At 39.7% G+C, this 18878-nt stretch overlaps 2 protein-coding genes across 3 annotated transcripts; both read right to left on the minus strand.

Annotated features, from left to right (window-relative positions):
- Positions 1-1965: 1965 nt before the first annotated feature.
- LOC131007568 (uncharacterized) lies at positions 1966-4702 on the minus strand. The gene is made up of 2 exons (XM_057934477.1): positions 4362-4702; positions 1966-4258 (listed from the first exon to the last, which is right to left on the minus strand). The coding sequence occupies exon 2, from the start codon at positions 3802-3804 to the stop codon at positions 1966-1968; it is 1839 nt and encodes a 612-aa protein (XP_057790460.1). The 5' UTR covers positions 3805-4258; positions 4362-4702.
- Positions 4703-4844: 142 nt separating this feature from the next.
- Positions 4845-7863, minus strand: LOC131012489 (mitochondrial inner membrane protein OXA1-like). Of its 2 annotated transcripts, none has more exons than XM_057940469.1 (10): positions 7604-7863; positions 6587-7044; positions 6372-6468; positions 6110-6157; positions 6003-6040; positions 5814-5883; positions 5601-5729; positions 5388-5492; positions 5174-5228; positions 4845-5089 (listed from the first exon to the last, which is right to left on the minus strand). In XM_057940469.1, the coding sequence occupies exons 1-10, from the start codon at positions 7682-7684 to the stop codon at positions 5022-5024; spliced, it is 1149 nt and encodes a 382-aa protein (XP_057796452.1). In that variant the 5' UTR covers positions 7685-7863; the 3' UTR covers positions 4845-5021. The 2 variants fall into 2 exon arrangements, with proteins under 2 accessions (XP_057796452.1, XP_057796453.1); XM_057940470.1 differs by having other exon boundaries at positions 7708-7861.
- Positions 7864-18878: the final 11015 nt, after the last annotated feature.

Here is an 18878-nt window from a genome sequence, read left to right on the forward strand (position 1 = left end):
ACTAACAAACTGGTTGTGAATTCGAGATTTCACAATCAAAACAACTAGTTGTGAATTCAAGCTTTAAAACTCGAATTCACAACCAACACTAACGATTCAGTTGTGAATTCATCGAGTTGGTTGTGAATTCTAGTTTTAGTTGTGAATTCATAGATCTGATCGTTATTTCAAGAATATTAAGTTATAAATTCATAGATGTGATCGTGAATTTAAAAACATTAAGTTGTGAATTTATAAATCTAATTGTGAATTAAAAAAAAATTAAATTGTGAATTCAAAAAAAAAATAAATTGTGAATTCAAGATTTTTTTTTTGGCTTGGGGGGCAGGGCATGGGGGGGGGTTAGAAAACAAATTTGGCTTGGGGTGGGTGGTCGAGGGGTGGGGTGGGGTGGGGGGCAGGGGAGAGTAATAATTTTTTTTTTTTGGCTTGGGGGTGGGAGGGCAGGGCAGGGTAGAGGGGAGTAAAAAAAAAAAATTGGCTTCGGGGTGGGTGGTCGGGTGGGAGTGAAAAAAAAAATAGCTTGGGGGAGGGGGGTCGGGGTCTGGGGGTAAGCAGGGCAGGGGGAGTGATTTTTAATTTTTTTTTAATTATAGTCTTAGGGTTAGTTTAGTCATTTAACACAAAAGTGGGTATTTTTTAAAGTTTTTATTTGAGTGGATAAATTTTAAGTTTACTGAAAAAAGGTGACTACTTTCATATATTAACTCTAATAAATATATATTATATAATCTAGGGTTAATTGCATGTAATATCATGAACTTAACGCAAAATCCAAATTTAGCACGACTTTAAAAAGTTCCAATTAATATCACCACCTATGCCCCGTGTCCAATTTTAGCACCGTTTTTTGACGTGGCTTGTAGGCACATGCTTCGATCCTACGTGTCATTGACGTGGCTTGCCGGTACAACTTCCGACCGGCGACCAAGCTCTCTCTCTCCTCTCTCCCCTCTCTCTCCATCCATCACCCCTCCTTCTCTCGCTCTTTTGCCCTCCTCACCCTCACCTCCTCCTCTTCCACCGCACACGCCTCTCAACCTCACATCCTCGCGAGTTCCGACGACGAGTGCCCGCCCCGCCTCCCCCTCAACCTCCTCATCTTCCACCTCCCACGCCTCTCACCTCCTCCTCGCGATTCCGACGACGAGTGGCCAGCCGCCTGCCTCCACCCTCACCTTCTCATCTTCCACCGCCCACCGCCTCTCACCTCCTCCTCGCGATTCCGGCGACGAGTGCCCCCGCCTCCCACCCTCACTTTCCTCCTATTCCACCGCCCACGCCTCTCACACCTCCTCCTTGCGATTCCGGTGACGTGTGCCGGCCATTTCCAGAATTTTCAGAATTTTCAAAACCCTACCCCCCAATTCGACAAGAATTTTCAGTCGTGCAGCCGCCGCCCTCTGCGCGATTCCCCTTCTCGGTGACTCCCCTCCTCGCGACGCCGCCACCCTCATCATTCTGGTAGGCTGAGGTGGGGGGGGGGTCATCGCGCCGCCCTCTGCAAACCCGCCGATTTTAGCCCTCTCTCTCTCTCTCTTCGGAGTACGTGGCAATGACGTGTCTACCGGTAGACACGTCATTGCCACGTAGTTCTATCGGAAAACAAAACGGTGCTAAAATTGGACACGGGGCATAGGTGGTGATATTAATTGGAACTTTTAAAAGTCATGCTAAATTTAGATTTCGCGTTAAGTTCATGATATTACATGCAATTAACCCTATAATCTAAATGAATGGATACAAAATTTAAAATTCTTTTAATTTATTTGATATCCTCAAACCATGCAAGAAAATACTTGGTCAAATACATTGAACCGAGTATATTGATTGATGCATTATGCAAGGAAGGCTGAAATAGAAAGTTTATTAAAAAAAGAACAAAGAGGTTCAAGCGAAAAAACAAGCTAAAGCACCGGCGAGAAGTCACGGAAAACTAAAAAACAACCAAGACTAAGAAAACATTCAATCATCCTCGTTAAAAGATTCTTCGTCATCCAGCATATCTCCCCATCTTTTAGAAACCACAGTCGACATAGCTCGAGCTGCGTCTGAAGAAGAAGAATGAACCACAAAATTTTGCATAAGCGCTCCTCCAGACTGAGCATTGTGCACTTTATTCAAGAACTCCACCGGCGACGGAGTGTCAAGAACAGCGCCCTTATTCATGACCCGCATTCTTGGATCATCTGCATTCCTGAGCCGACTTTTTATACTGTCAATCGGATTCAGTGGAGTTTGCGGACGTTCCATACCTTTTTTAGGTCGACCCGGTCGACGCTTAGGATTGTCAACGAGCATTTGTATCCCCTGACTATCCTGCTCCTCTAACCTGCTAATACGACTAGCCAACTCCTCCTGAGCAGAATGTGTGGGCTCAATGACCAACCGAGATGCCGAATCATCTGCCATGTCCGTGGACGGAACCACAACAGACCGCATAATGACCTCCGACCCGGCTCCGTCCTCCCTCTGCGATCGTGCTGCCGAACTAACGGCCTCTCGATCGTCTGCAATGATCTCCTCAACCACGGGGCTGTTGGAAACCTCCATAACAGCCATGTCCTCCTTGCTATCTTGAGCATCAATGGGCCGATCAAGTACAGAATCTGGTCCCGAAATCGAGTCATCTCTACGTGCTGCCATATTGTCTCCATTCTCTAACTCCCTACCCTCTAGCACCTCAAACCGATTGCTTTTTTCCATAGAATTCTTTCCAGCAGTAACATATTCACGTCTAGGCGAAGACTCCGCATCATTATCCAGCCCAGTAGAACTAGGCACCTCATTCGCGCGCTGTCGGTTCGCAACATAACGGTTCCTAGTCTTCTTCCATTTTCGAGATCTATTGCGATGCTTCATGCCCCGCAAACTATTATCCTGTTCTGTCTGCTTAGTCGGAGAAGCAGGCTCTTTGCCCGAAGAAAGTTTGCAGTCATCAGTGGCATGGCCAATCGCAGAACAAAGACAACAGAAGTATGGCAAATTCTCATAACCAAACTCAATTTCATAAATATCATCATCACATTTAACATCAAGAAACTGAGGGATATCCAAGGCCACATTCATCTCAACTAACACCCTAGCAAAATAACCAACCGAAGCCCTAGCAGACATGCCATCAACAAGAATAGGAGTTCCAACATGCCTAGCTATACCAGAGAGAACTTCAGGATGCCAAAACTCATGCGGGAGATTAAAGATACGGACCCAAACCTGAGCAGTAGAAGAAACAATCTTGTTCGGATTGAAGTTGGGAGTCCATGCCTGAAGGAAAAGAATTCCCACACGAAGACGCCAAGCAGATTTCGCGAAAGCCAAAGCATAATCCTCAGGTGACGAGAACTTCAAAGTGAAATATCCCTTGCCCAGAGGGATAACCTGCCAAGGAGGAGACGACGTTTTCCAGAGGATAGAGAGCTCAGTAAAAAGATCCGCCGCAAATCTCGGCGAATCGCCTTTGCGAAGGAAAACCCTCCCATGAATAGCATGCTGAAAGGATTTGATTTGCCGTTGACGGAAAGCCGAGGAAATAGAAAGGCACGGCCTGTCGTCCATCATTGCGGGTTTCAGCACCGTAAACTCATGAGCCGGGACGTCTGCGGGACGTCCCGAAGATTGCCTAAGAGACTCGGCAAACGACTTCACGGGAGGAGTACCGGATGGAACATCTCCACCCCGGCTTAACTCCAAAAGCATTATGCAAGGAAGGAAATATGGAAGATGAGTGCGTTGGAAACTATGATGCAACAAAATATTTGTCCGAATGTTGTCATTTATTCTACACTTATTAATGGGTTTCATTTGAAGGGTGATATCGAGAGGGCAAAACAAGGAGTAGTATATGATTTCATGGTTGAGAAGGGCGTCTCACCTAGAGTTGTCACATGCAACATATTGATAGATGGATATTGCTCTTCAATTCAATGGCAAAGATGGGAATCAAGCACAATATATACACCTATAGTATCTTGATTAGCGAATACTGCAAGACGGGAAACCTTGATAAAGCTTGGCATTTCTTCGATGAAATCTCGCAAGTAGGTGTCAAACACGCGAGTGGGTCTTCCTTCCCCTTGCTTACCCAAGGCCGCTAGCAGCAACGCCTATTCTCGCTCCGTCTCATTCTCCGGCCGAACATTCACAGCCTACAACATGATGCTCGACTCCCTCTAACATGAAGGGGAGGCGATGAGGCTGATGGTGGAGACGGAAAGGAGCGGCTGATGGCGTAACGTTAGCCATTATTGTGTGGCATCTGGTGAAGAGAAAAAACGTGCATGAGGCAATACCTTTCTTGGAGAGGATTCAATGTTAATGTGAAATTAATGTGAAATACTTCCTAGAATTGCAAAATGTACCTTATCATTAAGCTCTACTTCATCGCCTTAGTCACCAAACGAGATTACGAGGGAAGAAACATAACTTTACAACTCGAACATCTAGAGTTTATTGATGAAAGTAGCTTTAGCTGAAGCTCGACTGTTTCTCGTTTCCTTGCCATCCTCTTACGAAGGAAAGTTAATCACGTTGGATTTTTACTCGGTTTCTAGTTGTCAGGAAAGCTATAAGAGTGATATATACTCGAAGTGAGTTCCACCTTAGGGTGGTCTTGCTGCTAGTATGAATCCATCGGCTTTGAGTTTCTCGTCTTGTTGTGATTTCACCGTTTTCCATCTTCACTAGTGTTGTGTGTGATGAATAATTTGATACTGATTTTGACATTTTGTGTTCATCAGCAGCATGCCACCGGTGACTGCCTCTTGCCTCCCTCAACACGCACACAACAGTCACGGCCTTCCATCTTCTTTCACTTAAATCTTCATTGTTTAGAAATCACAATATGTAGAAACCTTGCATATATTATCACACGAGAAAAACATACCACACTCATGTGTGTGTTTGTGTGTGTCAGATGAATTAAGCATCAACAATCTATATCAAATTGATGAAACACAAAAGGGTAATGATTTTTCAACAATAAAATTTTGGGCCAAATGCAGCTGCAGCTCTCAGTACGTCTATTTATCAGCTTCAGATGATTTGTATGATATCCCCAGCAATTTCCGAACTCGAGGATCCATCATCACTGAATACACAACATGATAAACATATTATCAAAATAAAGGCAACAGCTTCAAACAAAATGAAGCAGAAGAAGAAGAAGACTCACCAGCTCCAAATGCTATTGAAAAGAGGTTGCTGGTCAACCAATAACAGTATACAGCCTGCACAAATGCGCTATCTAATTATATATATTCATTTTATGTAGATTGTTTAACAAAACAAAATAAATAATTAAACCATCATTAATTAAAGAGCATATGATAACAAGAAGTTTAAGTATCTCAGCACAAAACAGATAAAGAATGTCTGCTATAACAAACCGTGGGGAACCCTCCAGCGACAGCGGCAAGGTATGCTGAAACAGCTACCAACATGTTAGCAGACGTGGGAGGTGACTTGCCTTCTAGATTAAAAAACGGATACAACTGTGGAGAAGAATTTAGTGATAAATATTTAAAGTGAGCTCAAGGTGATCATATCTTGAAGGAACAAAGAAAACCACACCAAGGATATGATGGGAGAAGTTAGCTTACCTCCAACCTAAGCCACAATGTCAATGCCATAAGGATTGGGAGATCCGTGTGACCAAAAGCTGTTAAATCCGTGAACCATAAAGTTCCACCTGTAGTGAAAGAGGGAACATTGTTTGCCATGTATGAAACCTGAATGGAAAGTGACAAGGTCGGTTTAGAAAGAAATCGAGAGAGCATAAGAAATTTATCGAACTAAAAGGAATGTGATCTTACCCATACGTAAAAGCAGATCCCCGATATTAATGATGCCTTAAATCCCATATACTGAAATTTGTCGTATCTGCAAGACCAATATTCATTTACATCAACCAAAGCTGAGGCCACAGCTCTTCAAGTGGTAAAAAATGAAGAAAGGTATAGCAAAGATAGCCTCAGAATACATTATATGTGTTTTCAGCATTACTCACCAGTTTTCTCCAAGCTTTACCTTTTTCATTATTCTGTCAAACAATAATCGATTATGAATCGCTAACAACAAGATAACCAAGAACATAGCCTAAAGCTCATACCTCATTTAAAATATCAGAGATTTGCAAGTGACGTACATGTTTTACAATCTGCAAACAATTGTGTATACAATCAATTTCTTGGCACAATAATCCTTATGCATGTGGATAATATTTCACATTCACAACATAATAAAAGGACCCGCATAGGATAATGTTGCTCTTATTCATCCCAATACAATTTAAACTGTTGTTGAAAGTAATGATGCAATCTGTATAAATCAAATCCAAAATGTGCATAGGCAAAATCGTGTAGAGAACTTACAGCTGTGTAATTTTTGGAACAGAATTGCAGCAAATATATTTGAAAAGGAACGAGAATGAAACGCATCAAAAGAGTTGTAGCAGCAATTGATGCCCACCTAGACAAGAATCCCAAAAAACTTAGCCAACCACAACTAAATTCACTATAACATTGAGTGAACAAAACATTCAATTTAAGTAAAACTGAAGAATTTGGTTTCAGAGAAACATCCTCACCATTCCAATCCAGCGCAACAATGAAAAACTTCAATCAAGTTCAGGTAGTTGATTGAATCTGCTGCTGCAACGGCCGCTTCATTCACCACCGGAGCTACCTCCACAGCCTTCTCCCCCACAGCACTGATCGCACCATACAGATCCCCAGCGTCATGTAGGCCCTCAATGTCCGAAGGCAACTTCGACATATTTCTCTGGAAATTCAGCCCATAGCCTGTTTGAAACTCAGATCGCATGAGTCGAGAGACACTTCCTGGTAGCAGGGAATTGCTGGCAATGTTTCCGGTAATCTGAAAATGGCTTCGGATCTCAGTATTCCTGTTAATGCTTTTAGCAGGCAATTCGTAGCGATCGCTACCACTCATATGTGAAAAAGAAGGGGCAAATCGCTGGTGCTGTTGATAAAACAACTTAGTTTTAGCTATGATGCTACGCCTATACGCCATTACTTCCGCGACCTACAACAATAAGAAACGGATCATGTAGAGTTACGATTTCAGATAGTTTCAACTAACCACACCGAAATCAGCATAAACATTTAAGTATATTTTTAAAAGAGATTTAAATTTTGCACTCCACTAACAACAAACAGAGCAATCTTGCAATACTCTACATTTTACATTTTACACTATTGCTCTTGAAGAGCTTCACCGCACACTCTTCAAAATCAATCGTTCACACACACGCACATGTTGGAAAACCCTCTATACAGCACGCTAATTGTTTGTGGCAGAAAAATAGAGTGCAGCAAGATATGAACACGCCAACCAACTGTTCGAGAAAAGTCCAGACTCAGAAGGTACCGCAGCGCAAGAATCTCAACTAGAAACCAAGTCACTCACCACCAACTTGCGCAACAATCCGTGAAAAAGAACCCATGACCAAGCCCATAATCCCCAAAACAGAAATCCCTAACCATTTCCAACAAAAACATGCACACATTTCCAAGTTCACCATCAGATCACATCCTTGAAGCAAGAAAAATCTTCCTAGATTTAGCAAAAATTAAAAGTAAACCTCAAAATTGAATGTTTTCAAGCGTATCTTTAACGGGGGTTTACGATCTCCCAAAAAAAGGCGACATGCTTTTATTAACATAAAACTGAAAATGAAAATCTTACTAGGGTTTTAGAATTGACCGATGAGGGGGAATCTCCACAGGTTTTAAGCTGTAGAGGAAAAGCTAGCTTTTAAGCTGATAATGAGTGATCTAAAGTTAGCTACTCACTTTCTTCCTTTTTCTTTTCCTCTTTATTCCTTTCCTTTTTAGGAATTAAACTTACTAGTTTTCACGCTGCCTCAACTGCTTTCGTGGAGCCTCCTCCGGAAGGTTTTCTAAACCATGTCTTAGTCTATATAGTGGGTTTCTAAAGTTGGTTGTAATATTTTAATTGAAAAATAATTGAGAAAAAAAATTGAAAAAATATTATTGATGATGAAATAATGGAAAAATGTTGAAAATTATTTTCAAATTACTAGCTAGCACCCAAAGTTAATATTGAGCATTACGTACACAAACGTTTTAATTAGTGAAACCCGGAAGGACTATTACAAGATCCCACAATAATTCAGAAGGATTTTTATTGTCATGTCATTTCAACCATCACCATCATATCCCTTCCCTTAATAGCCATATCTCCTCTCATGAATCACCTACTTTGCAGCATACGATTTACCCATTATACCAACTAAATTACTATAGCCAAATTCTCTTTCTCACCTAACACAAAATAGCCAAATTACTTTAGAACTCAATCTTTCTGATGAAACAAATATTAACGGACCCATGCAAAATGATAAAGAACACAAGATTTACGTGGTTCGATCATAAAGATCTATATTCACGGAGATTGTCGGGGTTTTTCATTATATTTTGGGGAATGATTACATTTTACATGGTGAGAATTGAATAGAAAGTGAATCCTCTAGTTTAATAATAATAGTCTTATTTATAAGCATCAAAGTAAACCTAGCACTTGGGCCTATTTGACCCTTTGACCGCTAAAGCCCATTAATTCATATAACTGGGCCTAAGCACTTATTACAATAAGTCTTTATCTTAGAACTGAGCCATCGAGGCTAATATAGAGCTGGACTATCAAAGTCGAAGTAGAGTTGAGTCGTTAAGCTACCAAGATAATTCCCTATTGATAAAGTCAGACATGTCAAGTCAGCGTTGTATCAAATAATAATAATAATAATAATAATAATAATAATAATAATAATAATAATAATAATAATATAAAGAAGTATTTCAGCTCTGTTAAATGCACAAGGCCGGTACATATTTTACTCCTCACACTTTCATTTTCATGAAATACACATATACATTTGCATACTTATATATATATATATATATATATATATAGAAGTATATATACAATTTGTGCATATGTATGAGAAAGCATGAATCAATGAAATAGAATGAGACCTATTGAAAATAGAATTTCTTGTAGGCTTTGTGGACCAAGGAGTTTAGCGTTGCTTTCCCAAGACAGGTTTCTATGTTTATGATCTTCAGGCTTTGTCTAACTAAGTGGGCTTACTTTTCAAATGTATGAACGAGTTATATAAGCTCTAAATGTTTCATGATATGCAAATTATATCCAATAAAATATTTTGTACGTTATGATATGTTTAAGGCTCGCTAATGAATTGTTCGAGGTTCTCTTATGACCTAACACGTTGTTTGAGAATCGTGTACACATGCTAGCTGACTCGGTGGGCTGATCTCCATTGGGCCCTGACCTGAGGCGTTATAAGGGTGCTCGACGGAATGTGTTCCGAAGCATGTAATGTAAGGCCTGCCTGTATAGCGTCCCGAGATCAATTTCAACTTGTCTGAGTTACATCATCAGGGCAAGTATCATGGGAGAAATGATCCGTCGATGGCTAAAAGGTCCGGGATCACAGCGAGTAACATAATAAAATGTGATAATGGCACCAAATGAATGAAATGTTTTTGCATGCTTGGAAGCAACTTTATTTAAAAACCTTCTAAGTTATGTTTTAAATGATTAGATAAAGTGCCTTTACGAAAATATGAAATGTTTCAAAAAATATTTGTCCACTGAGTACATTAGTACTTAGCCCAAATATTATCAAATGTTTTTAGGTTGACTAGCTGGTGCTGATGGGGCAGAGCTGAGGCTAGGGTTCAACTTCATATTTAGACTTCCATTGTAGCACTAGCTCTTATATGTCTTTCATTTTCTCAACTTAAGATTTTCATTTTGTATTTCAAACGATATCCCTCATCGAGCTTGGACTCCTAACTCTTAGTTTGATGCAATGTTGGTTATCAGGAGTATGAAACAAAACTTGTGATCAAAAGGGGCGTATCCCGACTTGTTATTCTATTATTTTGATTTCAACAAGGTTTTTCCCTTGTCTATTTCTATTAATTGGTAACACCTCAATTATAGTTATTCCTTCAAGAATTGCAGTGTGACAGAATTGTATCAGGGCAAAAGTTTCTTTTTATGTCCCTAATAACCATATGCTTTTGATGTCGAGTATAGAATAGTATCTCTATACTTCTAAGAATGTCAGTAACCCTTAGCTCGTCGTCACACTGCCGCAACAAAGGTATGATTTAAGAGTTTCAAAAAAAAAATCAGAAGTGTTAGAGTTATTTTAACTCTAATGATCGAATTAATTCATTTTATGAATTAATATCCTTTTAGTTTTATCTTTTTCATTAATTATCAAATAAGAGAATTAATATAACACTACTTATATTTTCGGTTCTTTTTATTCTAAGATTTGTCAAAATTAAATTTGATTTTGATTTCATCAAAATCAATCTTCCAAATGGTATTCAATTTAATTGCCGAAAAGCAACCAAGGACATATCAACAGTTATGGAGAAATGCAAGGAGTGAAGAATCAATTCATATACTTGGAAGAACAGTGAAGATCGGATGATTAACAAGATGCAATGATGTGAAGACTTTGTCTTCCACGTTTTTAGGGATTGTTGGTTTGCATGTGTAACCAATCCCTAAGCTTGGGGAGCAAGAGCTCAACCCTAGAACACGTTCTAAAACCCTAAATTGTCAATCAAGTTTTTGTGCCCTACAAGCTTAGATTCATATCTATAAATAGGGGCAGAGTTCTATGCATTTAGTACAAGTTCAAGCTACAAGATATTGAAGTGCAGGAGCTCCGAAGCTATTGTTCGAACATCAACAACGACATCTAGTACAAACACACCTCGAGTGCGAGACTCGTGTGCTTAACAATTCTTGAGTGGGAGACTCGTTTGTTGGGACTAGTTGATAGGTTGATTGTTGTTCTAGATTAACTTCATTAAAGTCTAGTTGTTGCTAGCATTTAGTTGATTGGATTAGAAGATATTTCTATTCTTTTCAACTCCATTCAATTAGAGGGATTCTATTGAATGGTTCATGTATCTTCATTGTAAAAGGGATTTTTATGGTGAACATACGACTGCAATTAATTAACATTACATTATAAAAATCAATCCATTGTGCGTACGTTACATTTCCGCTGCATTATGCTTTTCTATAGATTGTTGTGTACATTATTTAAACATTTTACTCAACAATTCTGTATTTGCGAGAGCAACAAAACTTTTAATTGGCATCAAGTGGCTACACTTGATACACTAAGTGTTGGATCCTTATTGTGCCTACAATGGATATGAGTAATCCTGTTTTTCATAGGCCTCCGACCCTTGATGGATCGAATTATTCCTATTGAAAATCATGAATTCGTTCCTATATTAAAAATATAGATATCTTGGCCTGAAAATTTGTAGTTGATGGATGGTCACCACCTCGTCATGTTGACGTTGATGGTGATTGTGTGTTCGAAAACTCCAAAGAATACACTAGGGAAGAATTGAGTGCTTCTAATCTTAATGAGAAGGCTCTCAATGTGATCCTTTCTTCGGTGGACATGAACTTACACAAATTGGTAAAAAAATGCTCTTCAGCTAAAGACGCGTGGAGCATTCTCGAACGTCACTGTGAAGGTGATGAGAGTGTTCGTGAAACACGTCTACGAATGGATATGTCAAGGTTTGAAGCCTCGAGAATGGAGAGCAATGAATATATATATATATATATATGTATATATATGATCGTTCCAATGAGATCCCCTATATGTAGTGAGATCTTAGATTGATTTGTGGGTGTTAATTTTAGTGTTAATATGCAAAAATGCCCACTTCCTTATGTTTTTTTGTAAAAATGCCCTAAGTTATTATACAAAGCATTCTATACCCTAATTGTGTGAAGCACCGAAAATGCCCTTTGATTGTGATGGGTATGCATTGTTTTCCACAAAAAGTCTTACACATCTATGACAAAAGTTGTTAAAGTGTAAGAAAAACATCAATGTCATTAATTTATAGACTGATTTCGGTCAAATAAGTGTTGGAAAAAGTAAAAGATAGTGTACAAAATATAATATTAATTTATTTTTGAATTAAATCAAGGTTTTTAGAATTAAACCGTATGCTAATTAATCAATGGAATATAAATACTAAAGATTATAGCAATCGAGATTGGCACTCAATACACATAAAGGTAAAAAAAAACATGTGTCCGATCGGAAAAAACCAGTGTCCGGCCGGTAAAACCTTGCGTCCGGCCGACCGGTTGGACATATTTTTTTTAAATAATTGATGATAAACGACAAATATGATGTGAAATAGCCTTGTCAGTAAAGTGTTCACGTCAAATGCTCTAATTTCATTGAAATTCACGTGAAATGAAGGAATCTTTGTTTATATATGAGATCTCGACGGACACTCTCCATTGCAAAGTGAAAAAACACTCAAACTCAATAGAAATTATAATATTTTCCAAGTGGTGAAGCTATTATTTGTGAATTCTCTCATCCCAAATTTAAAGGTATGTCATTTTATGTTTGAAATGTAATTAAAGAAGTGCTAAGTTGATTATTGTTTATTTTCAATGTTTTGTTTGATCCTATGTTTATGTGGATTATTAGCATATTATAGCATACTTTATGATTTAAAGCTACGTTTGAAGGAATATATGTGAATTAGAGCACATTCTATCATGTTTTAAAGTATGAATTAGTAATTATTACTTACATTTTAGTTATATACATATATTGCTACATAATTCATGTCAACATGCTCGAAAACCATGTGTCCGCCCGGACAAGTGTCCCTGAAAATGTGTCCGGGCGTGTGTCATTACAGATCATGTAATACACGACCGGACACATTTCCTCGAAAACTTTCTCGAACGGACACATGTTTTTCGAGCGTGTTAACATGCTATATGTTGTATTTTTACATTTCATTCCATTTACATCATATATTTATTTATTTATTTATTTATTTTTCTGTAGATGAATGAATATGAGAGATACTTTGTGGTTAATTATGAAGATGTCTTCAATGGTTATGAGTACATCGACGACTCTTCTAAGCTTTGCGTATTTTTGGAGACACCATGGCTACTACGTTGTACATGATAAATCACCTGATGTTGGAGAATTCATTGAGCACTAATTACAACTTGTATTATTTGATGAAGAGATTAAATGATAGGGTCTACAGTAAAAATCTTCTTGCCGATGACAATGATTTACTTCAGTTGTTGGTGTCCCAACCACATTTTACTGAGATTTATGTTGTCGAAGACGAGTCTAGTGGAGGAGTGTGTGTTCCTTCGTTCGATCTCCCTCAATTTTTCGCATATGGAGGTGAATCTAATGCAATATTCGAAGGTGGGGACGAATTGGAAGCAATCCAAAGATATGCTTATTTAGACATATAAGCTGGAGATTCACCAGCGCAAGAAATCATTGAACCGTCGATCACTTGGGGTAATCATTAGTCAATGGATTGGCTTCATGGGATGAGCCAAATTCGAACGTTTACTATCACCAAACAACTGAACATTCTTGGGGTCCAGTTGATAATCAATATACAGACGAGCCTCAGTTTGTGGAGAATGATGATGATATACATGAAGAATATGTTCAGCGAGCGACTAAGAGCTGCACAACAAAGCGAGGAACCCTTGTCTTCTAAAACCGGTAAAAGGGTAGCTATTGAAGTCCAAAAAAGTTGTCGATACACTGCACAAAGGTTGAGTGGCCAGAAGTATAAAGTGCAAACTGGTGATAGAAGCTTTAAAGTGGATCTGGAGAAGAAAAAATGCGAATGTCGAGCATTTCAACTAGACCAACTGCCCTATTCTCATTCAATCGCTGCAATAAGGTACGAACATTATTTCCTTGGTGGGTTCATGTAAATGTAAATATGTTCTAATGTTCGTTGTATTGATTATTGCCAGATGTTGTTTCTATAGTGAGGCAGGTGATACTATCGCGAAGTATGTAGACGATTTCTACACGAATGAATTTCTTATCGATTGTTACTCTGGTTCTGTTAATCATCTCCCGTCGAGACACGAGTGGTTGATTCCTGAGTACATCGCTGAGAGTTTTGTATTACCTCTGATTGTCCAGTCACTGGACAATCAGGGCGCCCAAAATAAAGTAGACATCGAGGTGTTGGTGAAGGCAACATCACACAAGCAGAGTGGTCTTCTAGTATCAGGCGTCATAAACTAAAGAAGTGCAGCGTCTGCCGTGAAGGAGGACACACCAAGAGAACGTGCAGCGCTGGTAGGGCGACTGAGAACATGGAGTAGTGGTTTGTATTTGTGTGTTGTAACAGTGAATGATACTGATTGAATTATCTTATTATTCGATAATATGAAATGATTAACTGGAAATAAAGTTCATTGATTAACCAAAAAAATCACACATGAATTTAACAATATACAACACTAAGCAAAACCAAGTCTAGTGCATCTACTCTTCGAAGTTTCACACAATCTAATTATAGCTCTAGCGATTTTGCTCCCATGTGCCATCACGTTTCTGTTACCCCACTCAATGGATAGAGAGCCAGATATCAGTCGTTCTGCATACATGCAGATGAAAGGCCCGCAGTTGATAGTGTCCTACTGCCGAAATTGATCCTCAAGTGGAGCAAACACCGCCGACATATATGGCCACTTCTCCTTTGCCACTGTCGAATCAACGGATGTGTGGTCTAGCCACATCGACAACTGAAGGACACGCGGCAACAATCTCAGAATAGGTAGTAGTTGCCGAACTCGAAAATTTCGCCACTCGTCATTAAGATTGTGCGCTACTGGGTCATACACCTCGCAAACGGCTTCGCCCAACCGAATACAATAGAGGAAAAAATGATGGTCTATAATAACTGGCATAAGAACCTATGACGAACCACAATGAATTGGTTTAAAACAACGATAAATCACAAATAATTATCTAATATATCTTTAATCATTACCTGTGAGGCATCTATCCATCCAATCTTTTGACCGGAAGCAAGTTCATGGCCCGAAAGTGCTTTTCCACGTACGGCGGAGATCCAGTCTATGTGAGGCTCCCAATCTTTAGCTATTCCGGTATGAATCAATACGTGTCACTCCTGGGCAAAAAATTCACTTCCTTCATATTTGGTCAATAAAGCTTCCCACTCACTCTTCAGGTATATCTGAAAATCAAACAAATAATGAATAATTTTTATCCGCATCAATGAAAACATAAAAATAATTAAAGTTTACTTACAAACCAATCCGTGTCTACTATGACTGTGTTATTCTTATTGACTCCATCAAGTAAATCCCCGCAGTTAGCAAGCCTATGTCTCAACGTCAAAAAGTACAAGTCAATATCCTGCAACAAAATTAAAATCAGTAGGTTAGTACAAAATAATGTAACAACGTTAAAATCAATAGATTATTTACCCCAGTTGTGAATTCTTTAATGGGATTCTCCATCCGCTCGAAGTCGGCATACACCCGCAAACCGCCACTGTCCCTGACATACACCTCAAGAGCTAGCCTTACCACCTCGACAAGCCTTCATCCACTTTCTCATATGTGTCACTGCAGTATTGTGTCATTGGACATGGAATTGGGCTATTAACCCAAGGCGATCTCTGAAATGTAGACGGATGTCTCTCCCTCCAGCTGCGACGAGGTGGCTGCTCTGCCTGTGGCGCTTCTTTCGTCACACTCAAACGACGCTCTTGTGACTCAGGCTTCTCCGTCTGAGCCGCCCCTGATGAACTAGATTCTTCCCACTCATATGATGAAACAGTAGTGATCGGCTCAGCAAAGTATATCGGCTGCTCTGTCCTATACTCTGGTCGCAAGAAGGGGAAAGATCCATGAGGGTAGACAAAGGTCGACCAGTCAAAATTCTGTATAACCGGTGTGCAGTTGCTCTGATCCTTTATAATGTCCTTCCACTGCTTGTTATAATCCTGGATCTCTGAAGGGTGAGAATCATAATCTGAAGGGCGTGGATCATAATTCTGGGTCTTTGGAAGGCCTATATCGTCATTGCGGGGACCTGAATCGTGGGGACCTGAAGCATTGGGACCGACTCTGTTCCTTGGAGAAGTCCGTCGATGGTAATCATCAGGGGATACCCTCGAAAATGTTTGCTCTTGCCCTTATCTTTTTTGCCCTTGCCCTTCAGTTTATCGTATAATTTGATAAAGAACTTCTTCAGCTCCTTACGGATTAGTGTCTTGACCCATTTACGGTCCACCTTACCCTCGCTGGGACTGGATATTGGCCGAGATCCGCTCGACGATGAAGAAGTATGCGCCCTTGGCCGTTTTCCCATATCAACAGAATGACGAGCCGGCTCATGGGCTCGAGCATCCATTACAAGGCCCCGAACACTCTGGCTGCGAGTCATACGAGGTTGTCTAGATACCTCCTCCTCGTCCCCGCGCTCTTCACAACACGGGCTCTAGTGTGTTGTGAAAATTGAACACCCCGAGCTTACAGGTTCTCGGGGAATTTGAATCTCACCGAGAGTTCGCCCGGTGTCAACGCTGATATGAAATAGTGACTCTCCATCTCATGTTCATCGGGGTTCAAATCCAGGACACTACCCTAGAAAGCAACATAGATAATATTTTAGAACATAAGTAAAAACCAGTAACGGTGAAACACTAAATTTGAAATAACTGATTACCTGTCCCTCAAATAGATCTTGTAAACTGTGAAGCCGGGGCTTACCCCTAAAAGTCCATCTCAAAAATCTTGGGTGCGCTATCGAATCACCACTAGATGCTGCCACCATCTGTCCGAAGCCCAGGACGCACTCCAATGCCCAAACAAATAAAGCCTACGAAGGACCGTAGAAGTGATACTTCTCGCCGGTTCCTACCTCTGTCGTATAATGGCGTAACATTTTATATGAATACGCGCCCAGGGGAATCTATCAAATGCCTCCAAATTGTCCACCAACACCCAAACCCACGGCTGTACACACGTATCCAACCCAAGAATAATGGTGTGAGCCACACACACGAGCACAACACAAAGGTACAAGCTCTCATCATCATCATCTACTCGACGATCCAAATCGCACACGCGTTTAATGAGCGCGTGTACGGTCATAGTTCGCCTACCGCAAAATCTTCGGTAAACCTCCACGCGACTGTAGTCGTGCTGTAATGTCGCATCAAACATCGTTAGACCGAAATTGAGCCCAGTGACTATTGCGTAGTCTGCGGGGGAAAAGCTGACTCGTGCTCCGCACAGAAAGAACCACATCTCATTATTTTATGACTCAATCTGCCTCGATATAGCCTAGTGCAATGCTCTATTGCTCTTCATGCCGGGTCTCCAATCAGTGAAATGGCCAAAACATGACGCTCTAAACCTTCCCAATAACCCTTCATTGCTGTCACACCCCAATTCTTGAATGAATAAATATAATCGAGGTGCAACTAATTCATAGAAATAAACAAGGAAAATACCTTGTTAAAACCCGAAATAGGATAGAAAGTCGGGCTATGCCCCTTTGGATCACAAGTTTTGTTTCATGCTTCTGACAACCGACATTCATTGGCCTAAATTTAGTAGTGAAAAGTCTAAGCTCGATCAAGTATATCGTTTGAAATTTAACATGAAGATCTTAAGTTGGGAAAACAAAAGACTGATATAAGTAATTGCTACAGCGGAAGTCTAACATATGAATTTATCTCTAGCCTCAGCTCCGTCCCGTCAGCACCGGCCAGCCAACCTGAAAACATTTGAAAGTATTTTTGGGCTAAGTACTAATGTACTTAGTGGGCATGCATTTTCTGAAATATCTCATATTTTAATAAAGACAGTTTATCCAATTGAACTTGACATGACTTAGAAGGTTTTAAATTGAAAGGACTTCTAAGCATGTTAAAATAATTTCTTTCATTTGTGCGCACATGTCACACTCTCTTTCTGTTACTCGCTGTGATCCCGGACCTTTTAGCCACCGACAGATCCATTTCTCCCATGACACTTGCCCTGAGGACGTAACTCAGACAAGTTGAATTGACCTCGGGACGCTACCCAGGCAGGCCTTACATGATACATGCTCTGGAACACATCCAGCCAAGCACCCTTGTAACGCCTCTTACATGAATTAGTGCCCGATGGAGATCAACCCACCGAAACAACTAACAAGTGTACACAATTCTCAAATAGCGTGTTAGGCCATAAGAGAACCTCGATCGATCCATGAATTGCGAGCCTTAAACAGAGCAGAGTGCACATAAACATTTTATTGGATAAACAATTTTCATTTCATTAAATAAACAGTTTGCATTTCATTGAAACATTTAGAGCTTAATAACTCAATCATACTTTGTACATTTGGAAAGTAAGCCCACCTGGATAGGCAAAGCCTGAAGATCATACACATAAAAACCTGTCTTGGGAAAGCAGCGCTAATTCCCCTGGTCACAAAGCCTACAAGAAATTTTATTCTTAATAGGTCTCGTGAAGCTAACTTAATGTATTTGTGGATGTACTAAACATACTTGATTCATCACGCCGGGTTTTCAAATTTAATAAAAATTGAAAGCTAATTCTTGAGCTAAGGACACCAACAATATCCTTACTCGATTTTCTTTTAATAATTGGATTTATAAATAAACCACTTAAATCATGAATACTTTTATTGCATGATGCAAATGCAATGTCATGTCATGCTTAGCATATAATAAGTAATTTACTTAAAATATGCACATAATAATAATATAATATTATTATGCAATTTGTCTTTAAAATAATTAATCAGCTACTGATAATCAAATTAATTAAAATGTGGACTGCCCAAAATAATTTAATGTAAGGCCCAACTTCTTAAAAATTCACAGCCCACATAAATGAGTAGACATGGACTAATTAAATAAATAAAACAGGCCCAACACTCATAAAAATCGGCCCAACCCAAA

This window comes from Salvia miltiorrhiza, chromosome 2 (genome assembly GCF_028751815.1).
Source record: "Salvia miltiorrhiza cultivar Shanhuang (shh) chromosome 2, IMPLAD_Smil_shh, whole genome shotgun sequence".
Classification (NCBI taxonomy): Eukaryota; Viridiplantae; Streptophyta; class Magnoliopsida; order Lamiales; family Lamiaceae; genus Salvia; species Salvia miltiorrhiza.